We start from the raw sequence: 20,271 nt of genomic DNA, 5'->3' as shown, positions 1-20,271 counted from the left end.
TATTGTTATTCAGCTAGCTAGCTAAAACAACAAGGAGGAGTCTGCTCTTCCTTGTTCTGTAAAATATATCTGCGCAAAACTGAGTGATTTTTTGTGACTCTGTAAAGAGTCATTGGAAACCAGCTGCATTAGGCTACACAGTGATATATATATATATATATATATATATATATATATATATATATATATATATATATATATATATATATATATATTAATGATAGAAAAGCAATATTTAGCCAAACTTAGATAGTAGCCTAGTAAAACTACTAGGCTTCCTTGAGGAAAGCTTTGAGAGTTAGTCTAAACTGACCAAACCCCGAGGGGCATAGTGGCAATGCATGTAGTGTCACTGTCAAGTTGCCCAACATTGGTTGAATGTCTGTGATAAATTTGGTGTGTTCTCCCTCTTTCTCCCCCTTCCATTAATGACCATGCCCAATGTCAAGATTGACTGGAGACTTAATAAAACACCCTCCAGCACTGGACTGCTGAGTCCTGTTTCTAAAGTCTTGGAAGTGATGGAGCTTCATTCTGTACCTTTGGGATGAGTGAGTGAAGTGTATTGCTCAGCATGGCTGTGGGGTATTAGTGCCTCATAAGCTCCAGGGGCGCAGCTCACCTGACACCTGCAGCTTCTGAGACTCCCGCACGTGTGTGCTTGTCTATCCACCCCTCTTTAGAGGACGGCGCTTTAGGAGATCAGGAGAGGGGTCAGGAGAGGTCATGGAGGGAGAGGGAGGGGTGGAGATATCTCTGGATAGAGAGATGTGGGAGGGCTCGAGGGGAGAAGGAGAAGAGAAAGAGAGGAGGCCAGGGCCAGTACAGACTGAGTGTGACTAAGAGAGAGAGAGTGTGTGTTTGTGAGCACCTGGACCACAGCACAGAGTCACTGAATGAACTGAGGGGAGCATAGCAAAGTGAGGCAGAGATTTAGGGCAGTGCACTTTGAAGTCAGGAGTCATCCTGTCGTGTTTGTATACGTCCTAGTGAGTTGAGTCAGGTGTGTGTGAGCTTGTGTGACTTTGCGTAGGTGATGATGGCTCAGCAGGTCAGCAGCTCCCCCTTCCTGAAGCCTTTTTACCTGAAGACCCCACTGACAGTGTCCAGCCCTCTCCGGCAGCGACGACACACACTGCCTGCCAGCGAGTTCCGCAACCTCACGCCACAGGACGCCATCAGTGTGTTCGAGATCGAGAGAGAAGGTAAGAGACTCACACACAGAAACAGGTGGTTTTCTTGCAAAGAAAGTGATTCTGGGTAAGCTCAGGACTTCTGAAAAGGATGAAGCAGTTACAGAAAATGAATGAATGAATAAATGAATGTGTGTTATATGAAATTTACACTGTTATGGTCCATGCTGCTTTGTACTGTGTCTCATTTGAAAAGCAGGCCAGTCTGAAACACTTTATAAGAACAGCTAAGACCAGCTGGCAGACTGCTGTGGCCTGAATATGCAGCTCTGTTGAGTTGGTTTGAATGATGTTGCAACAACAAATTCAAAACAGGATTTTTGCAGCTTTCAACCGTATTTACAGGGGTTGGTTTTGTGGAAATAATTTTGGAGAATGAAAATTTTCCAGTATTTAGGCCTTTACATTTCTAAATGTATTTTCATATCTTCCCGATAATGCATATAACTAGTGGTGTCAATCGATTAAAATCGCATTAATCACAATATTGTGATTAATCGGGATTAATCACAAGTTAAAATGCTAGTATTTCCTCGTTTTTTGAAAGGGAGATGTGTATAGTGATTTTCAAGACAAACTCTTTAGAGGAAACCATTCTTTTTACTTTGCTATGACATTTCAGGTAAGGGTTTTATAATATTTTAAATTAGAATCTTTCAATTTGCTGAGTAAAGGTTTCAGGGAGATAGTTAACATCAAACACAATGAAGCCCAGATACAAGCTTAAAGTGGAAAAAACTGCAGCAGACAATAAAACATCTCTTTATTTCAGCTTCAACAACTTTATAGAAGATACATGTGTGTACTACAGAGGAACAAGAAAAAAACCTGAGGCACAAAAAAAACATGCAGAGAGAGAGAGAGAGAGAGATTAAGAGTGAGAATTAGTTATGACATTTAATCCATATTTCAGCTTAAAAATAATGTATCCTACTTTCCGAACTCCTCTGTAAAATTGGGGAATTATGGGAGGCCAAATTTGCAAAAAATTTCCAGATTAATTACATATGTTTGTGTTAAACTGACAGCTCTAATAATGGTACAAAAATGTTTCCACTTAAACTGAAGCAGGACTAGGTGATTTTAACAAAACAACAACAACAACAAAAAAAGATTTGTTCATTTTTCTGACTCTAATTCATTTTAACCAGGAGCACACAACTGTTCGGTAGGCTGTTGTAGTTTTACTGCTCACACACGGCTGATTCAGCTCATCTGTTGAACCACCAAACTTTGCTGGACACCAGCTCTCCAGGATCAGAGATGTGTTCTTAACTCCCTGTTCTTAACTTGTAGCAGTATACAACTGACATTTGTATGGGTTAAAGTAGTTTTCAAAAAATGCAAAAAGATTCTCCATAGTTTCAGAACATGGAATATGAAGATCCGATTCCAGAATCAGTTCATGCTAATTTTTATACAACTCTCAACATCACCTCGAACAGATCTCTGTGTATTTTCCTTTCTTCTAGTGGAAATGAGTGAATGAATGAACGGATGAATTAATTGATTGATGGGATTGTTTGAACAGGAGCAATATTTTTGACCAAATATTTCAAGACGCTTGGTACAGCCACACACACATACTATACTATAAATGTATTTTTATTGTAGTTACTGAAAAATACATATTTACTGAATAATATGCCCATACTAAGATAATAAGCCTCATTTTAAGGTTTAGATATTCCTTTAAACTTTTTCCTGCTATTTAACTAGCTATTTAAACTCTTCAATAGGAATAACACATGTTGCGCATGCAGTGACTTCTGCATCACTTCTCATCTTTTGCGTAGCACCAACCGACACAGAAAGCAATGAAATAGGATTATGTCCGATAGGTTAATTTGATTGTGGGCAGACACTTGAACTCCTGGCTAATCTGCAGATAATCCGTTGTTTGTGTTAGTGTATGAAAGCAGGATCATCACTGCTCTCATCCTCTGTGACTGATTCCCCCCGACACATGTCTGTCTCTCTATCTGTTCGTCTGGCCTCTAGCTTTCATCTCTGTATCTGGAGAGTGTCCGCTCACTCTGGACGAGGTGCTGAGCTTCTTAGGCCAGTGTCCCGAGCTCTCCATGGGTTGGTTCGAGGGGGGACAGCTGGTGGCATTCATCATTGGATCTGGCTGGGACAAGGAGAGTCTGGCACAGGTGAAGCATAAACACAAGCGAACTGTGCTTTTCTGTTAGCTATTTTGTATGCATGTCAGTGAATTAATGTAATGGTCTCTGGGAAAATAAACAACTTTAAACGCTCAACACTTACGACTCTTACAACTAAGCCAAAGAAGTTTTAAATAAAGCTGTGTTTTTCCCCCTTCCCCAGTGTAAATATTTAACCCATGTTTGTTATCTGGTGTTATGAGGCTAACATCAGTAATAAGACAGAGTAGTAATAATAACAGTAGCTCAAATGATATTTGCTTATGTGGTTTTGACACTGTATAAGATCTAGCTCAGTACCTCTGCCGTATCTTTAGAAATCACAGCAAACCACATATGCAAGTCATTTAGAGATTTCTTAATGTGATTGACTCCCTTTGGGGTAAGCTTTGTGAAGATTAAGGCAGGCAGTAAGCACTCATAATGGCCATTGGTGCCATAGATTAGCTTCTTTTGGCCCTCTGTCTCCCCAGCACGCCAACATGGGTGTCTTTTAGTAGATAGAAGAGAACTGGCTGCTATGGGTCTCCTCCAAACACACTGAGCTGCCCAGTGAAATTGTTAGTAGCTTTTGTCTCAGAGGAAGCATATGTTAGCATTTCCCCTCCTGGGTTTTGTCACCATCTCCATGTATGTCTCAATTTTTAATTTACTACATCATTTGGCAGCTGTTCTTCTCATTGTGTGAAAATTTAATGATGAATGGACCAATGGAAATACTCCAAAATTACTTGGAATGCAATCTTTTTACGTTTATTCCATTCAAAGTTAAGAAAGTTTTTTCCTTCTCCTGTAAATATTTTGAAGATGTTTTTCATTGGACAGAGATCATTTGTAAAAAAGAGGGATGAGAGCTGTTAGATAAGTGTTTAAACTGTGGACTTCACCAGTCCTTTGAGATTTTTAGGTTTTTTTAAACCATCATGTCATGAGTCTAAATATGTCCTGTTTGTCTGATCAGGAGGCTTTGACGCTGCACATACCGGACTCTCCCACCGTCCACATCCACGTTCTGTCTGTACACCGTCACTGCCGGCAGCAGGGTAAAGGCTCCATCCTGCTGTGGCGCTACCTGCAGTACCTGCGCTGTCTGCCTGGCCTGCGCCGGGCTCTGCTCATCTGTGAGGAGTTCCTCGTGCCCTTCTATGAGAAGTCCGGCTTCAAGGAGAAAGGCCCCTCTGCCATCTCAGTGGGATCCCTCCACTTCAGAGAGATGGAGTACATGCTCGGAGGGCTGGCCTATGCACGGCGCAACAGCGGCTGTTAAAATTTTTTGAGTAATGGACATCATGCTCATATACAGAGCAAAAACCGATGGCTCAGAAAAGAAAGCCCAGGCAACACTAAACACTAAATATTTCCCTCTCTGGGTCACCATCCACCATATCAGAGACTTTCCAAGTCAGTACCTGACTGAAATGTGTTGACATCATGAGACCGGAATTGCTGCAGTCGGCAGAACGGCATGAAACACGAGGCTGGATAAGTAAATTAACGCAATACAGGATAGCACACAACTTGTATTGGTTTTAAAGGGTCTGCACACATTGTATTGATTGTATTTCATATGTAAACACTTGTAATTATATTTACATGAATGTATTATTACTGAGTTCATGGTCAGACATTTTCGTTTGTGTTTCCACCAAAACCATTTAAAAGTTCTTTGGGTAACATGGGTAAACAAATGATTAAAAACAAATAATGATAATAATAATTCTGTGATTATTTTCTGCCCATTGACAGAGAGACTGAGCAACACACTTTTCATATGGCGACTGTAAAAATATGTAGCAAATGTTTTTCACTGGTTTATGTCATGTAACATCTCCTTCAACTACTTAGTCTGAAATCTCATAATTTATGGAGTATAACAGACATTCTTTCTTTCTTTCTTTCTTTCTTTCTTTCAGATGTTCTTTCACAATAAAATTATTTACAATTCAATTTGTGTGTATTTTAATGTAGTGTCAGTTTCTCAAGTCCTTAATAAATGGTGAATATTTAAATAGATTTAAACAGGCTATTTGGATAGTTAGTTCCCTGTTTTCCACAGCAAATATGCATTATAATATTAGGACCTGGCCAGTAAGAAACAGGCAGACAACCATGCGAGGTGCAGATTGTTTAAGCTGTATTTTGTAACAAGTGAATAAATGGGTAGCTAAAACACTACCCTTTAGAATTTAATCATTACTCCATTTGAAGCAGTACACAAATAAAAGAATAACATTTGAGTGCTTGACATAACCAAAATATGGCAGTAGTAGGTACATTTACCAAGGCACTGAAGGTATAGATTGTTTATGGATTTTCTTTGTTTTGTTTTGTTTGTTTTTTTTTTTTTGTCCCTGGATTCTGAGGTCGTCTGGACAATGGTTAAACCTTTGCCTGATTTAGTGACATGCTAAAACATGAAAAGTACAAAACAACACATTTTTAGCATATGTTTTCTGTCTGTACCAGTGCTTCTTCTCCCACATCATCCTCAAATACTGTAAAGTGTGTATGAGATAGTTTGGAGCTAGGCCATCACGAGACACCCTGCTTTACAGACAAAATAAAACTCTTTGGGGGACACTTTAAAAAAAACATTCTCAGAGTCATCACAATGGTCAAAAAGTGGCATTCCAACTTGCACTGAGAGAAGAGAGAAATAAAAAATAGCACAAGCATCATCGTCCAAGTTCAAGAGGTGGGACAACATCCAGCCTATGTTCTTTTTCTGCTGGACCTTGAGGTGGCTGCTGACCGATGCGAGACATCAGCCGACTCCAGTCCAATCCCCTTCTTATACACACAGCTCTGCCTCCTTTCCAGCTCTTTCAATGGAGGTGGGCGTTGAGGTCGTACTTCTCACAGAACTTGTCTGTGAGGGGAATGCATGTGAGCAGCTCGCACCACTCGCACTTGATGGGGTAGACGTAGAAGAGCACCACCAGGCCGGCGAACAGGCCCACGAAGACGGCCAGGAAGACGAGGATCTGGCAGCGCTTGCGGTACATGTCCATGCGGCCGAAGCTGATGTAGGGCAGGAAGGCGAAGGAGAGGAAGAAGCCCGAGATAAAGCCGCAGATGTGTGCGAAGTTGTCGATCCAGGGCAGTAGCCCGAAGGCGAAGAGGAAGAGCACCACACAGAGCAGTTTGGTGAAGGCGCGCCATGGCTGCGCCAGAATCTGCCAGCTTTGAAAGAGCTCCACAAAGAGGCATGCCAGGATACCAAACTGAGACCCAGCTGGACCCACCTGCACACAGAAGGGTACCTGGGTCAGAGACTGGGGGCTGCTTTCATCAGGTTTAAACCTAGAACTGAACTACCTTAACTACACTGTCAGTGGTGTCTCACCAGTACCATACTATGCTAAATCTAGTATACCGTCGTTGAATGTCATAGGCCCACCTCCACATACACTAGGCATGGCCAGTCCACCAACTTTTGCTTTCTTAATGTCTACATTTTTAATGGAATCACATTTGAGTAAAAGAGATAATATAGTACAATAATATCTTTATATGTAAATATTTTGGGAGGATTTTGCTGTCATAAGTCCTCAACAAATAAGAAAAGGTTATGGATTTTGACCAGTGTAAATGCTACTATTGCTTTTCTCCTCATCTATTAGCTGAGAAGAGCACAGTGAACACACCCACATGTCCAGCCTGATTCAACATCAACAGATTCAGCCGCCAGTAACGAGGTGTGAAAGCAGACTCATATTACTGCTCTGAACTAAGGCTGAACGATAAGTCAATATCAGTGTATATCGTAATACAAAATGTTTCTATAACAATGATAAACATTTTTAAACACATTTCCAATATTTTAATATACATTATTTACAGCACGTGTCACTGACTGACATTCATTACAGGGTGCTGCCGTCAGTTCACAGCACACAGTTTCCAAGTTAAGGTTTAGGTTTGATGCTGATGTCATGTTTCTGGTTTGTTCTCAGTAGTTTTTTTTCTTTGGCTTTTATATTGTTCATATTTATCTCTGGATTAAATCATACTGACCTAAATTAAGAAAAATATTGTGATGTCAATTTTGACAATATCCTCCAGCCCTACCCTCAACATTATTCACAAGAGTAACGAAATTTCAGTGCTATCCATTTAAATTCAAGTAAGGCCATTAAAACCTCAAACGTACAAATGTATGGTAAATATGGTATAACAAATGTGTATGTCTTGTTTGACATGGTGAAAGAATACAAAGGTGAATAACCGTAGGCAAATGAATATGTTGAAATACATTAAATGTTGGCCACAGCTGCCAGGGCCAAATTGTTTTAAATAAACACAACAATTAATGGAGAGTATTGTACTGTGGTATTTTAAGAGTATTGTATTTCAAACCCACTGACCGACAAAAAGGCAATGTGATTACGTTCACTGCTTTCCAGTATTTGCTTGTTATTAGCCACCCAAGCATTCTAATATGTTTTTTTTTTTCTAAGGGTGAGCTGTGATCACCTCTGCTCTGTAGGGTAGGAAGATGGCACTGGCCAGATTCCCTGTGATGCCGCTGAGGATGTAGATGATGGAGATACGCAGCCAGCCAGCTAGCTTCTCCAGATCTCTCAGAATAGTCATCTGAAATATCACAGAAACCAGGCAGTGCAGAATCCTGGTTCACACACACACACACACACACACACACACACAACAAAAAAGAAAATCAAAAACTAGTATTCAAATATAAGTTTTTTGAAAGCTCTTAATTCTGAATAGGGGTGGCACGGTGGCGCAGCAGGTAGCGTCACACAGCTCCAGGGGCCTGGAGGTTGTAGGTTCGATTCCCGCTCCGGGTGACTGTCTGTGAGGAGTTGGTGTGTTCTCCCCGTGTCCGCGTGGGTTTCCTCCCACAGTCCAAAAATACACGTTGGTAGGTGGATTGGCGACTCAAAAGTGTCCGTAGGTGTGAATGTGTGTGTGTCTGTGTTGCCCTGTGAAGGACTGGCGCCCCCTCCAGGGTGTATTCCCGCCTTGCGCCCAATGATTCCAGGTAGGCTCTGGACCCACCGCGACCCTGAACTGGATAAGGGTTACAGATAATGAATGAATAATTACACAATAATAATAATTCTGAATATTACACACTATTTACAAAGTCTGCTGAATGCAAGCAAGTAGTTGGGCAGTATTTTAATGAATATTGTTTTGGGTGATTATTTGTTTTGTTCTGTATCACACTGGGTTTTAAATCAACAAGAAAAGCACTCATTTTTAGGGAATAACATTTACAGTGAGTAGTGTCAATAGCTCCTGAAACTTTCTACAGTGCATTAGTAATTTAACTGAAACACTGAATTTATATAATCTTTAAAAAAAGGTCTGGTTATAAAAATAAGAAATGTGTTCTGTGGTTGAGGTTATGTGATTGATTCTGTCAGTTAATAACATTCCAATTTTGTGATCCTGCAGCTTCTCTAACGTTCCGATTTCATCCTGCACCTACAGCTGACAGCTACACCTACGCATCTAAAGATAAAATCTGTTTATGAGCAGGCACCCTGTTTTCACATTTCCTTCACAATGGTAAAGCTTCAGTTTTTCTCAATCCATTAGAGCCCTGCAGACTCCAAATACACCTTCGAAGAAGATGTACCCTGCCGTAAACCAATGTGTCTCATTCCCAATCCCCCATCACAAAACATGAATCTTATCACCAACGCCTTACAGAGCGCACTGTGAATAATGACGTCATTAGGGTTCCCCATATAAGGTATTATGCCTCTTCTGATAATTAATCTCAATGCCAGGTGTGTTAATAACTTAAATACACTTTAATTTCCATTTCCACACTTTAAATTCCTAAGTTAGCACCAAGAGCACTGTACGCACAGTCATCTCATAAATATATAATTACAACAAAATTCACTAATCCCACGACATACATTTACAGTAACATATCGAGATCATGGCAAGGTGAGATGGCTTGGTAACGTGTCTGTGTGTGTGTGTGGCAGGTGCACGTGCTGGACAGTTAATCTATAGAGCCTTCTTAAGAAAGGGAAACATCCAAACAGCAGAGCTCAGGGGAGCTCTGTGTTTGGCACTTAGTTTAATTACTGTCCAGTGTGAGAACACTGAGTAAAAAGCAATGCATGTCTTCAGAGCATTAGTCAGCAGCTTCTCAAAATAGATTCGCTGATCAAACGTGCCTCTGTGTGTCAGCTCTTCATGTGCCACCGTTTGTACCCACACACTGTCTACTGAAATGCCTAAAGCATAAAATATCACTGTTCTTTAAAGGAAAACTAGGAAGGATTTTTATTTTTTTTTTGCTCCTGGGGCTCCTCCTAATGCAGATCCTAGAATAGCAATGACACAGGCTCTATTACAGGTCAGTAGAACACCACAATGATTTTAAAGCTGTAATGTAAGATAAAAATATTACGTAGTGTTCTTTTAAAGGGAATTATCATTTATTGGTCAGTGATGTCTTTATGACATTGAACAGCATAGGCAAAAGATGGATGCTGCTTTGAGTTATTTGACTTTTGTGTAATTTGGAAGTCACAATGACACAGGAATTATAGCAGCCTTGCCGTAAATTATATTTAAAACATACCAGCATCAGAATAATTTATAGATTTGACAGATATTTAGTGATAAGTTTATTGCGCTTAAAAAGAGAATAAGTGTTTAGGAGATGTTTGAGTTCTATGCAGTTTATTGCATCTCTAAGCCTAGAGGAGTAAATGTTATATTTATCTATCATTTAAATTCAGCATTTAGGCAGTCCAAATGTTTTGGAGTGATGCTGATTTAGATATTTAGACACTCATAGTCCACATATGCACAATCAAATTGTCAGCAGGGCAGGAAGGACAAAAGGAAATTTACCCAGCATGCAGGAAGAGAGACAGCCAGAGTCGGTAGAACTGGTCAGGGATTTCTGGGTTGAGGAAGGGAAGGAGGCCACATACATCATCCATACAGTGCACCTGATAAAAAAGAGAGAAAAAGATGTTTACTCGTTTTAAAATATGCTACTGTTGGTTAAAAAAAAGATTTTACATTACATGCAGTAATCCACTGGAAACTATAGCTGCCAGGTATTTTACAGTGTTTATGGTCCTTTAATGAAGCCATCTTCTAAACTTCAAAGTCATAAACACTAAAACATAAAGTGCTTTATGACTAGCATTCAATCTCAGCCAGCAATACTTCTAGCATTCAACTTTAATATCATTTCCCACCCATTAAGTGATTTTAAACACCTTTTAAAAAGTCTTGGCATGCCACCCCACACTACACAGAGAGCTGGCACAGGCGCCTGAGCCAACACAGTGTGCCCTCTCAGACAAAAAGGGGATTTTGCCAAACCCAGACCAGATTAGCATGGCAACCTTCACAGCTATTAGCACAAAGACTGGAGAAGAATTCTCTGGTCAGAGTCTAGGAGTAAGTCATTGACCTAGAAGTGCAACAGAAGGGTTCAGAGCTGTTAAGTGTCTGGATGAAAGCCTAGTGCAAGCTGTTGTTTTATTTAGCCTCTCTGACTATTTCAGCTGTCTATGCTAATTTCACCTAAAATAAAGAAGTATAACAGTTACAATACTGACAACAGGGTAAAATTATGTACAGACGGTATACACATTAATACCTTGTAGTATTAAAGTAAAACCAAAGGAAAAACACCCGTACTATTTAAACAAGTCCTAAGAGACACTAGGCATGCCTAGTTTTGACGGACCGCCATTAACCATATAGCCATTGTCACAGAGGTGTTTCTGGTATTTCAAAAACATCAAAAACACCAAAAATACATACCCTTGTCATTGGAAGGTCTGGAGAGACTTTGGTGCTTCATATCAATATCTTTGTTTACATGTGCTTTTTATTCTCTGATTGTGTGGTACAGAAAATATGGAGGGTAGTACTAATAAATGCAGAAACGAAAAAAGGAGCACAAAGTTTTGTTCGTAATATATAACACCTGCATCAGTGTTTCTCTTGTTCATTTTATTTTAAAATAAATGATCTACCACCAAAGAACAAAGAAGACTAAGAACATTTTGTTGATTTTAAGAATTACAATTACTTATTGATTCAGTGTAACAGGTTAAAGCATGTGAAGTTTAAGGAGGCTGTGTGCAGCTATATGGAGTTTTATAAAAACACAATGTCTCCCTACCACAAAGGCACATGTGAAATAAGACAAATTCAGCAGTACTCCTCTCTCTGTGAGATATAACGTGTGTAAATATTGCTGAGTTCTGAGCCGTCCTGCTGAGTTTGTGAAGTAACCAATGCCGAGCCGAGGCTCTGGCCAACGTGCATGGTGTCACACCAATCACAGCCCAAGAAACACACACAAATAGAGCATGTTTCTAGAGCAGGTTCCAGTTGGGAACTAATTTTTCTGGTTCGCAGGTCAGTTTATGTCGGTGGAATTGTGGTGGAAATTTAGTTCACCAAATGTAATGTGAAATACAGCTGAACCTTCTCTTAAACATTAAAATTACCCTCTTGTTTCTACACTCATTGTACATTGCCCACTTACCATATAAGTGCATTATGTATGCCAAGTTTGTTTAAGGTTATGATTGATAAATATTATATGCAGTCAGTTATTTGAACTACTCTCACACTTGCACACTTCATACAGTTTGTGATTTCTTGTTACAGTGGAGGCTCTTTAGTGGCACTGATATTGATATTAACATAAACACTTACTTGTGAACACAGTGTTGCCTCTTCATGGAAATAACCTTTCATGAAGTCACAGTACTCTCTGGATGTGATCTCACACCTGCACAGGATGAAAAATAGAGTGTGAATGTTGTAGCTATCACTGAAAAGACTGGATACTACTTTCACATTTGAAATTTTCAGTTTCAATCAAACTCCACAGCAAATGCAATGTCAATATTTTCGTGTGAATGTAGTAGATGCATGTCTATTTCTGCCCTCACCTCCCTTTGGTTCCAATACAGCAGGGTCGGCCGGTGATTGTGCAATCGATATGAGGCAGGTTGGTGTGGTTTCCTGTGTCATACCTGGTGCAAATCTATAAAAACATCAGAGAGGCCAATGAATCATACACATGCTACAACCATTTACTAATGATATACAGCAACCACCACAACAGTGTGCAACAAAGTCAATAAAATGTTCTGCGGCAGCACTTACTGGCCACTTGGTAATGTCATCAGGCCATTCGTGAGGTGCTACAGAGGCTGGTTCAAGGCAGGTCCTGCACAAAGACAAGCACACTCGTTACTAGGGTAGAATATGAATTTCAAGTTTTACTTTGTGTTTTAAGGGAGTTTTTTTGGTGTGAAAACATTTTTCATTTTTATTAAGTTATGTTCAAAACAAGTGAAGTGCAATCTGCAATTCCTATGTTTACAAACACTCTGACAAAGACTTATCTCACCTGGGGTCCTGATGGCAGACAGAGCCGTACTGGCGTGGCTTGCTGTCCAGCAGGGGGGTGCTGAAATGCTTTGGCCACTTCACCCACTCAGCCAGCGTGCTCTGTGGGATTGAGGGGGTTTACAATGAATAAATAAAGAGCAAATCACTTATGGAGTTATTGCATTCTGTATTGTATAACTGGAATTTTGTATCCTGTATTGTAGGAATGTCCCGAATACCATTTCTTGGATCGAAGCTTTGGCTGGGATATTCGGCAAATATTCGAATACTCTGAGAGTGGGTTGGTGTATATAATTGTCATTAACAAAATCCGCTTCCGACCTCTGCTTTAATATCCCTCTTTCCAGGCTGCATTGTGGCTCAAAGCACAATTTTGCTCGCTACATTCTCTAACCTGCTAACTAGCTCATTACCTAAGGACACAGAGTATACACAATTTAACCAGTTTGAGTGGAGGTGCTCTAATTTCAGGCAAAAAGCTCACAAAATTAACTGAGATGTCACCTCGCTTTGTTGTAAGTGTGTTGTTTTAGCATGTTAGGCTGTTTATATCTGAGGTTTAGCCTTCACTTGCACAAAGTCTTTTATGTTGATGAGCCTGAATAAGAGTAGGCAGAGCACTGTTTTTACTGCTGGAGCCTGAATGTCTTGCCTTTATCGATAATCACATTCATCCAAAAATATCCAAATCTCAAAATTAGAAACCGAATACATACCCCATGAACAAATATCTGAATACCCGAATATTTGGGGCCAGTCATATTGTGCAGAAAATCAGCTCTCAGCTCCCGCTGTAAAATTAAAGCCACACTTTGGCTTCCAGCATGGCTCCACTCACATTCGCTAACTCATGCATACACGGTGCCAGTAAGGGTACAGTGCAACAAACTGTGCTTCATTGAAAGTACGTTGCTGTATGCTTCGTTCAAGACTTTTATGTTGACAAGGCTGAACACATGTGGAGTGGAGGGTTACCTTTATCGCCAAATTTATCATAAAAACAAAAAACAACCAAAAAATAAAAATCTCAAAATTATAAACTGAATACCTACCTAACAAACGAATATCTGAATATTCAGTGCCAGCCCCACACTATTGTATAATTATATCATCTTAGAATATATACCGAAGTATTTACAATCAGCAGGTCTATGAATATTCTGAAGGCATCTACTACTCACAGAGCACTCCTGCTCAGAGGTCTGCAGGCAACCTGAGCGGTCATTCCGCACACAGCAGGCTGAGTTTCGCTCTGTCTCGCGCTTCTTCCGAATCAAATCATGTACTTCCTGGTCCCGTCGCATGCAGGGTGAGAACTTGGCTCCCAGATGGATCAGTGCCTCCTGTATGTTTGCAAGTGATGAACAGTGGAGACAAAAACAGTAACTGTAATATTACAAAAATATATATTTAATACAGGTTTTTACACGAACATCAACATCACAGTGATACAGGGAAACACTGGTCTGTTGCACAACCACAGATTCATCCATCTGGATTCTGAGGAACTATGACAAGTTCAACCTGGAAAACCAGGGTGGCCACGCTCTTAAAGGAAATGTAGACAATTCTGGAGAACTACTTTTCTCACAGCAAACACTCCCCCCTCCTTTTGTTGTCATTCAGAAGCTCGGCATCTTTTTAGGTGGAAAAATATGTATGTTTAAGAAGCTGACTGTAGTAACTGTATGTTTGTTGTTGAAGTTTAAATTACCACACAATCTCATTTGTAAATTTGAGCTGTTTAATTTTGTAGCATTTTCAGTAGGCATTCACTTTCATGGAAAGTTAGGGTTACCCACCTATGGAGCAGGAATAGAGCAACATCCTCAACCTTTTTCATGCTTGTTAACGTTCTGTGTATTTACCATCGTCCAACTGCTTTTTCGGCATCAGTGAGAAAACCCTGAGCCATTTCAGACAAAGACCCTTAGTTTCTTTCCTATTTACCAAGCCAATGTTGCATACAGACCCTGTATCATTTTCCAGTGCGCAAACACAGTGAAGAGCTAACAAATGGTGAAGAAACATTCTCTGAATTCAGGAATATTGACTTTAAATAAGTGGACATTCCTTGCCTCACTGGGGAACTTGAATGCACAATCTCAATAGACACCTTCAAATGTGCCAAAGGCTGTATGTAAACCGAGTTTGCTCAGTTCGCAAAGCAGATCAAACCCCAGGAGTGTGATTATTTTCCCTTCATTTAAGAGCGTAACCATGGTTCTGCTTTAGGTTGGAGTTTAAAACTGTCCCTGGAAGCTGGGAGCTGGAACTGTGGTAGCACAAGCAGACCTGTGATTCCCCATGACACAGTTATTGCAACTTTCTAAGAGCAAGGGCTTTTTTATTTAAAAAAAAAAGGAAGCTTAATTGTTTACACGTGATTATGTACATTAAAGTGACATACCGAACTTGGTCCAATCCAAAAGTTCTCTTGCTGCACAAACTTAACATTCTCATACACACCTTTGTTTCTTAGAACCTTAATTAAAAACAAACAAAAACATTATCAGATATTTACACCAGGTGATTTCAAAACTAAATAAAATGGCAGAATTTCCAAAGTATGAGGACACAGCTGAACTCACAGAATCAACGGTCTCATGCTGAGAGAAGCCCACTGGTGCTATGCCATAAATACACACAGCTAGAATTGTGATGAGTAGGTGGACAAACGTGATCCAGTAGGTAAAGAAAGGTCTGAAGAAAAGGGAAGAAAAAAATGATGCAAAATGATTTTCAATTAGTTGTCTATTCATAGCAAAAATCTCAATGGAAACTAGAGCAGGAGTGGCTACTAAACGTCAAGAACAGTGTTGGACAAGGATAAAAGCCTGAACAAACATGCTTACCGATGATCGTCCATGTCTTCTATCTGCCTTTTCACGTAGCTGTCGATGCGCTTGCGATATGTTCGGTTGGTCAGCTTACCCACCATGCCAAGCCCATAAGGCCTTTTCTCTCGTGCGAAGAGCTTCTTGACTGGCACAGCTATCCGCTGGCCTCGCCGCTGACCATTCACACTGACCACCTCCTGCTTCAGTCGGACCTTGGGGGGTGCAGGGGTTCCCTCCTTGGCCTTTCTCCAGCCTCTCTCTAGAGGCCTAGAAAAGAACACAGATACATTTTTCATAGCTTCAGAGATTGGAAGAAAGTCAGGGTCATGATTCTTTGGCCATGTAATTAATAAGAGTGTGTTATTTTGTGCCAGAAAACACAGGAACAAGTCTGTTAGAGATCACATAGGAAATTTATTATTATTATAAAGTAATATAAGGGCGGCACGATGGTGCAGTCACACAGCTAAAGGAAGCTGGAGATTGTGGATTAAAGTCCTGCTCCGGGTGACTGTCTGTGAGGAGTTTAATGTGTTCTCCCTATCTCTGCGTGGGTTTCCTCTGGGTGCCTCCCCCAGTCCAAAAACATGCGTTGGTAGGTGGATAGGCGATCCAAAGTGTACGTAGGTGTGAGTGAACGTGTGACTGTGTATGTGTGTGTGTGTCATCCTGTGAAGGATTGGCGCCCCCTCCATGGTGTGTTCCTGCCTTGCGCCCCATGATTCCAGGTAGGCTCCGGACATTTCCAGGATCACTTGGCACAAGGCAGGAACGCACCACTAGTCCATCACAGGGGACCACACACTCACACCTTCACTCAAACCTATGGACACATTTAAATAACCAGTCCATCTACCAACATGTGTTTTTAATTTGGGGGGCGGGGGGGTCTAACATACCACACTCCTCACAGGCAGTAACCCAAGGCAGAACCCAAAACCCTGGAGCCATGCCATCATGTGTCTGTATACTATTTAATTGCATATACCTCACTATGTTTTAATATAGATATAGTTTTATTTTTACTTGTCTATATTTCCGTATTTACTTTTGCTTTTTTACTTATATTTCTTCCAGCTCCAGCAACAACTAAAGAAGCAAACTTCAGGCACCACTATCTTGGCTGATTAACTACATTGTGAGATCAGGGGAAATCTGTTCTATCACTTATGTGGTTCACATAGAACTAAAAGAGCTGAACAAGTGGGAGCCTCACAGCATCAGATGACTCTTCTCCAGTTCGCTTTTGTCCAGAGCGCTCCCTGTCAGCTCTGACTCGTCCAGCTGTTTGCTGTCCACATCCTTTGTGGTAGAATCAGAAGGAGACTCAAATACTTCATCATGGAACGTGGACAACTCTTCGTGCATGAGCACATCCTGAGAGCGCACACAAACAGAGTTGGGGTAAGTCTGTACACCCTATACAGCCCTGGGGACCCAGAGTGGGTCATACATCAAACAATCACTCACCCTGGCAAAGAAGGATGTGTCCAGTTCATCAGGGAAGTCCACTACATCCTCCTCAATGAAGCTGGCTGGCGTGAAGCTGCGCCTGTGAGCTCGCCGCATGGTACTCTCTCTTATAGAGCGTCCCTGAAAAACACACATAAGCACACTCAGATCAGTTCTTCTCTGAATTAATGTAAATTTATCTGCTGCTTTAAAAACAACTATCATATTAAATTGTTGGGTAGAGAAATAAAAAAAAGTTTTGCCAAAAAATTACACAATTTCCTATTACTCTAAATGTAGACAATCAATCAAGACATGTTGTATGTCTAAATATGACTATTTTAGGTTTCCACTGCAGTTATTTTAAACTAGCTAGCCATCAATTTAGCATGCCAGAATCATCCAAATACCTTCTAATCCTATAGAACATGATAAATATGACATATTCATTCATTCATTGTCTGTAACTGCTTACCCAGTTCAGGGTCAGTCTACCCAGAAACAGTGGGCGCAAGGCAGGGACACACACTCACTCATAACACTTACACCTATGGACACTTTTGAGTTGCCAATCCACCTACCAATGTGTGTTTTTGGACTGTGGGAGGAAACTGGAGCACCCGGAGAAAACCCACGTGGACACAGGGAGAACACACCACACTCCTCACAGACAGTCACCCGGCATGGGACAGGAACCCACAACCTCTAGGTCCAAGGAGCTGTGTGACAGCAACACTACCTGCTGCGCCACTGTGCCAACCATATTACATATGACAAAAGATCATTTGCAATTTTTTGTTATAATGGACCTTTTTATACATCAGCCTCCACACTGGGATATTGCTTGCCCAAAAAGAAACCTTTACACAAAGAATGAACAGCCAAAGTGTTTACAAAGCCCTGTGCCCTCTATTGAAAAGCAAGGGGAATATTTCATGTGTTCTCATGGCCTTATACTACTTTAGAACAGGGGTGCACAACTCCAGGCCTGGAGGGCCAGTATCCAGCAAAGTTTGGTGATTCCTTTGCTTACACACACCTGATTCTCATCTGAACTCATCTGTTAATTGCCAGGTTTAAGGGGTGTGTTTTAGTAGAGGATTCACCAAACATTGCTGGATACGGGCCCAGGCCTGGAGTTGTACACCTCTGCTTTATACCATGTGGTGGCAAAATGAATGCTCACTATTTGATGTGAAATCATTATTGATCAGGTTTTGTTGTCATTATCATTTCCAGGGAGGCTATATTCACCCATTGCCACTGTTTTCAGAAGGTATTTTATTTTGTACCTTTGACCTGACCCATACTAATACGTAAAACCAGTTAATAAAATGTAAAAAGTCATAAAATATGTAACAAGTTTTGGGGCACACCAATTTTGTAATTCACTGCAGATTAAGTGGTAAATATCTGATCAGTCTCTCGAGCTCACCTTGACCAAAGCAGCTGCTGCTCTAAAGCTCATCTTGGCCACGGACTCACGCTTGCGTCGGCGTGGTATCCTGTTGAGGCCAGATCGGGAGCTGGTGAACGAGCAGAGGGAGGCGGCGCCGGGAGTAATGGGAGTTTGAGGAACGCTGTAACCGTCCACCTCATCCATCATGCGGAATGCCCGGCCACGGGCCAGAGGGTCCACAATCTGATTGAGTTACAAACAAAATAACCGTCAAACGTAGGACACAGACCATAATATAAAACAGGTGCATGCGTCTTGATGAAGACATCATCGTAGACATACAAGTAGTGTATGGACATCTGGTCTACGGACATCTGGGAAAAAAAAGAAAGTAGACAGCACGCCCATCCTTACATGTCTGTAAATCATTTTCATATGCACGTTGCAACTAAAGACCACACAGTGGAAGTCAGTATTTTGAAAACACCTCATTGATCATTTATCGTGTTTACTTATGGGACATTGTTACTGCTAGAGCAGAACCGCAAAAAATTATCTTAATAATATTCGATTTTACTTGACTTAACAGCATAGTTTATTCAAAGTCCAGACAATTTAATTAACAAATTGATTAAAGAAATATGGTAGGGCAGCAAGGAGCAGCAAAGAATGCTAAATAGCAAGTTAAGCTATAATAAAATTAGTATAGAATAAATACAGAATTCCCTTTCCACTACTGAATACTTAATGTTTTATAGTTTTCTTCTAGCATTGATTTTTCCCAATGGTTCTTCCTCTTGTTCTGAGGTAGTTTTCTGTCACGCTCACAGCAAATCTTATTTTGTTTTTGGGATTCTGCAAAGTTGCCTTGAGACAACACAAATGGTAAAAAATAAAAAAATAAATAATAAATGCTTTATAAATAACATTTCTAAAATATATACTGATTATTATGGCATATCGTTATTGTATGTCATTTATGTTTGAAGAATATATTTAGGTGAAATTTGCAATATTTAAGTCCATTTTCTATATTTTAATTGTTGGTACCATGTGTTTAAAAAAATTCCAGTTATATTTTGTTTTGATTGGTTAAATGCTTTTTAGGTCTCTGCTTCAACCTGCAGTGATATTTTTCAAAAATTTATTAATAAAAGATGCTTTCACATATGCTCTAAACTAGAAATGTGTACACGTATCCTCCACATGCTATAGCTATACCTTGGGTATCCCAAGCTGAGATGAGGGCACGTATAAAGGTGGTGGTGTCTCCGTGCTGGTCAGAGAGATGTTGTCCTGGCTGGGCAGCTCCATCTCCCGGATAACCTGCGGCTTCAGCTTCCCGTAGCGCATGCTGCAGTGTCGCAGGCTCTTCCTCTGCCACTTCTGTGTGGCATCACCATCCTTACTGACCCCGAACCAGTCCGCCGTGCCCCTGCCAGCAAGCAAGACAGTCTATTCAGTCTCAGATCATGGACTTCATTATGCTCACAGAGTAAATCCATTCTCCCTCATCCGACTGTTCTCCACAGGTTTGCTCTTGCTGATCAGTTTAGGCCACAGCATGTGGCTTTCTGTTGTAGAAAGACACAGCACAGCAAAGCTGGAAGGAAACAAGTTATTTCCACGCTTGTGCAGCTGTGACTGGAAAATTCAGTGAACTAGTGAAGCATATTCCAAGAAAAAAGAAAGAAAAATGGAGAGAAAAAGAACAGAGACGGAGATGGTCAGGTGGTTTGAAGAAAAGGGAGGCTTGTCCAGACATGCCTCCGGACACAGACTTTGAAAGTCCCTTCTGGTGGTTGAGTGCAAAAACACACACGCGC

At 40.7% G+C, this 20,271-nt stretch overlaps 2 protein-coding genes across 4 annotated transcripts in view; one reads left to right on the top strand and one right to left on the bottom strand.

Annotated features, from left to right (window-relative positions):
* The window catches only part of aanat2 (arylalkylamine N-acetyltransferase 2), a 7,076-nt gene extending 2,448 nt beyond the window's left edge, over window positions 1–4,628 (top strand). The window contains exons 2-4 of the mRNA XM_066674955.1: window positions 1,034–1,205; window positions 3,195–3,349; window positions 4,323–4,628. Coding sequence (XP_066531052.1) covers window positions 1,037–1,205; window positions 3,195–3,349; window positions 4,323–4,628 — 630 coding nt within the window. The 5' untranslated portion in view covers window positions 1,034–1,036. The remainder of the gene's footprint in view (window positions 1–1,033; window positions 1,206–3,194; window positions 3,350–4,322) is intronic.
* A 25-nt stretch (window positions 4,629–4,653) lies between these two features.
* rhbdf1a (rhomboid 5 homolog 1a (Drosophila)) overlaps window positions 4,654–20,271 on the bottom strand; it is a 50,598-nt gene continuing 34,980 nt past the window's right edge. For all 3 annotated transcript variants that reach the window (XM_066674410.1, XM_066674409.1, XM_066674411.1), the window contains 15 exons: window positions 19,667–19,880; window positions 18,482–18,688; window positions 17,065–17,187; window positions 16,811–16,971; window positions 15,610–15,861; window positions 15,346–15,457; window positions 15,165–15,239; window positions 13,936–14,097; window positions 12,753–12,853; window positions 12,506–12,569; window positions 12,289–12,383; window positions 12,050–12,125; window positions 10,214–10,314; window positions 7,838–7,991; window positions 4,654–6,606 (listed from right to left, as the gene is read on the bottom strand). In XM_066674410.1, the coding sequence (XP_066530507.1) occupies window positions 6,187–6,606; window positions 7,838–7,991; window positions 10,214–10,314; window positions 12,050–12,125; window positions 12,289–12,383; window positions 12,506–12,569; window positions 12,753–12,853; window positions 13,936–14,097; window positions 15,165–15,239; window positions 15,346–15,457; window positions 15,610–15,861; window positions 16,811–16,971; window positions 17,065–17,187; window positions 18,482–18,688; window positions 19,667–19,880 (2,317 nt within the window). In that variant the 3' untranslated portion in view covers window positions 4,654–6,186. The remainder of the gene's footprint in view (window positions 6,607–7,837; window positions 7,992–10,213; window positions 10,315–12,049; window positions 12,126–12,288; window positions 12,384–12,505; window positions 12,570–12,752; window positions 12,854–13,935; window positions 14,098–15,164; window positions 15,240–15,345; window positions 15,458–15,609; window positions 15,862–16,810; window positions 16,972–17,064; window positions 17,188–18,481; window positions 18,689–19,666; window positions 19,881–20,271) is intronic.

Source organism: Hoplias malabaricus, chromosome 6, assembly GCF_029633855.1.
Source record: "Hoplias malabaricus isolate fHopMal1 chromosome 6, fHopMal1.hap1, whole genome shotgun sequence".
NCBI lineage: Eukaryota > Metazoa > Chordata > Actinopteri > Characiformes > Erythrinidae > Hoplias > Hoplias malabaricus.
The sequence above is the reverse complement of the archived record's forward strand: the minus strand, read 5'-3'. Positions and strand labels throughout refer to the sequence as shown.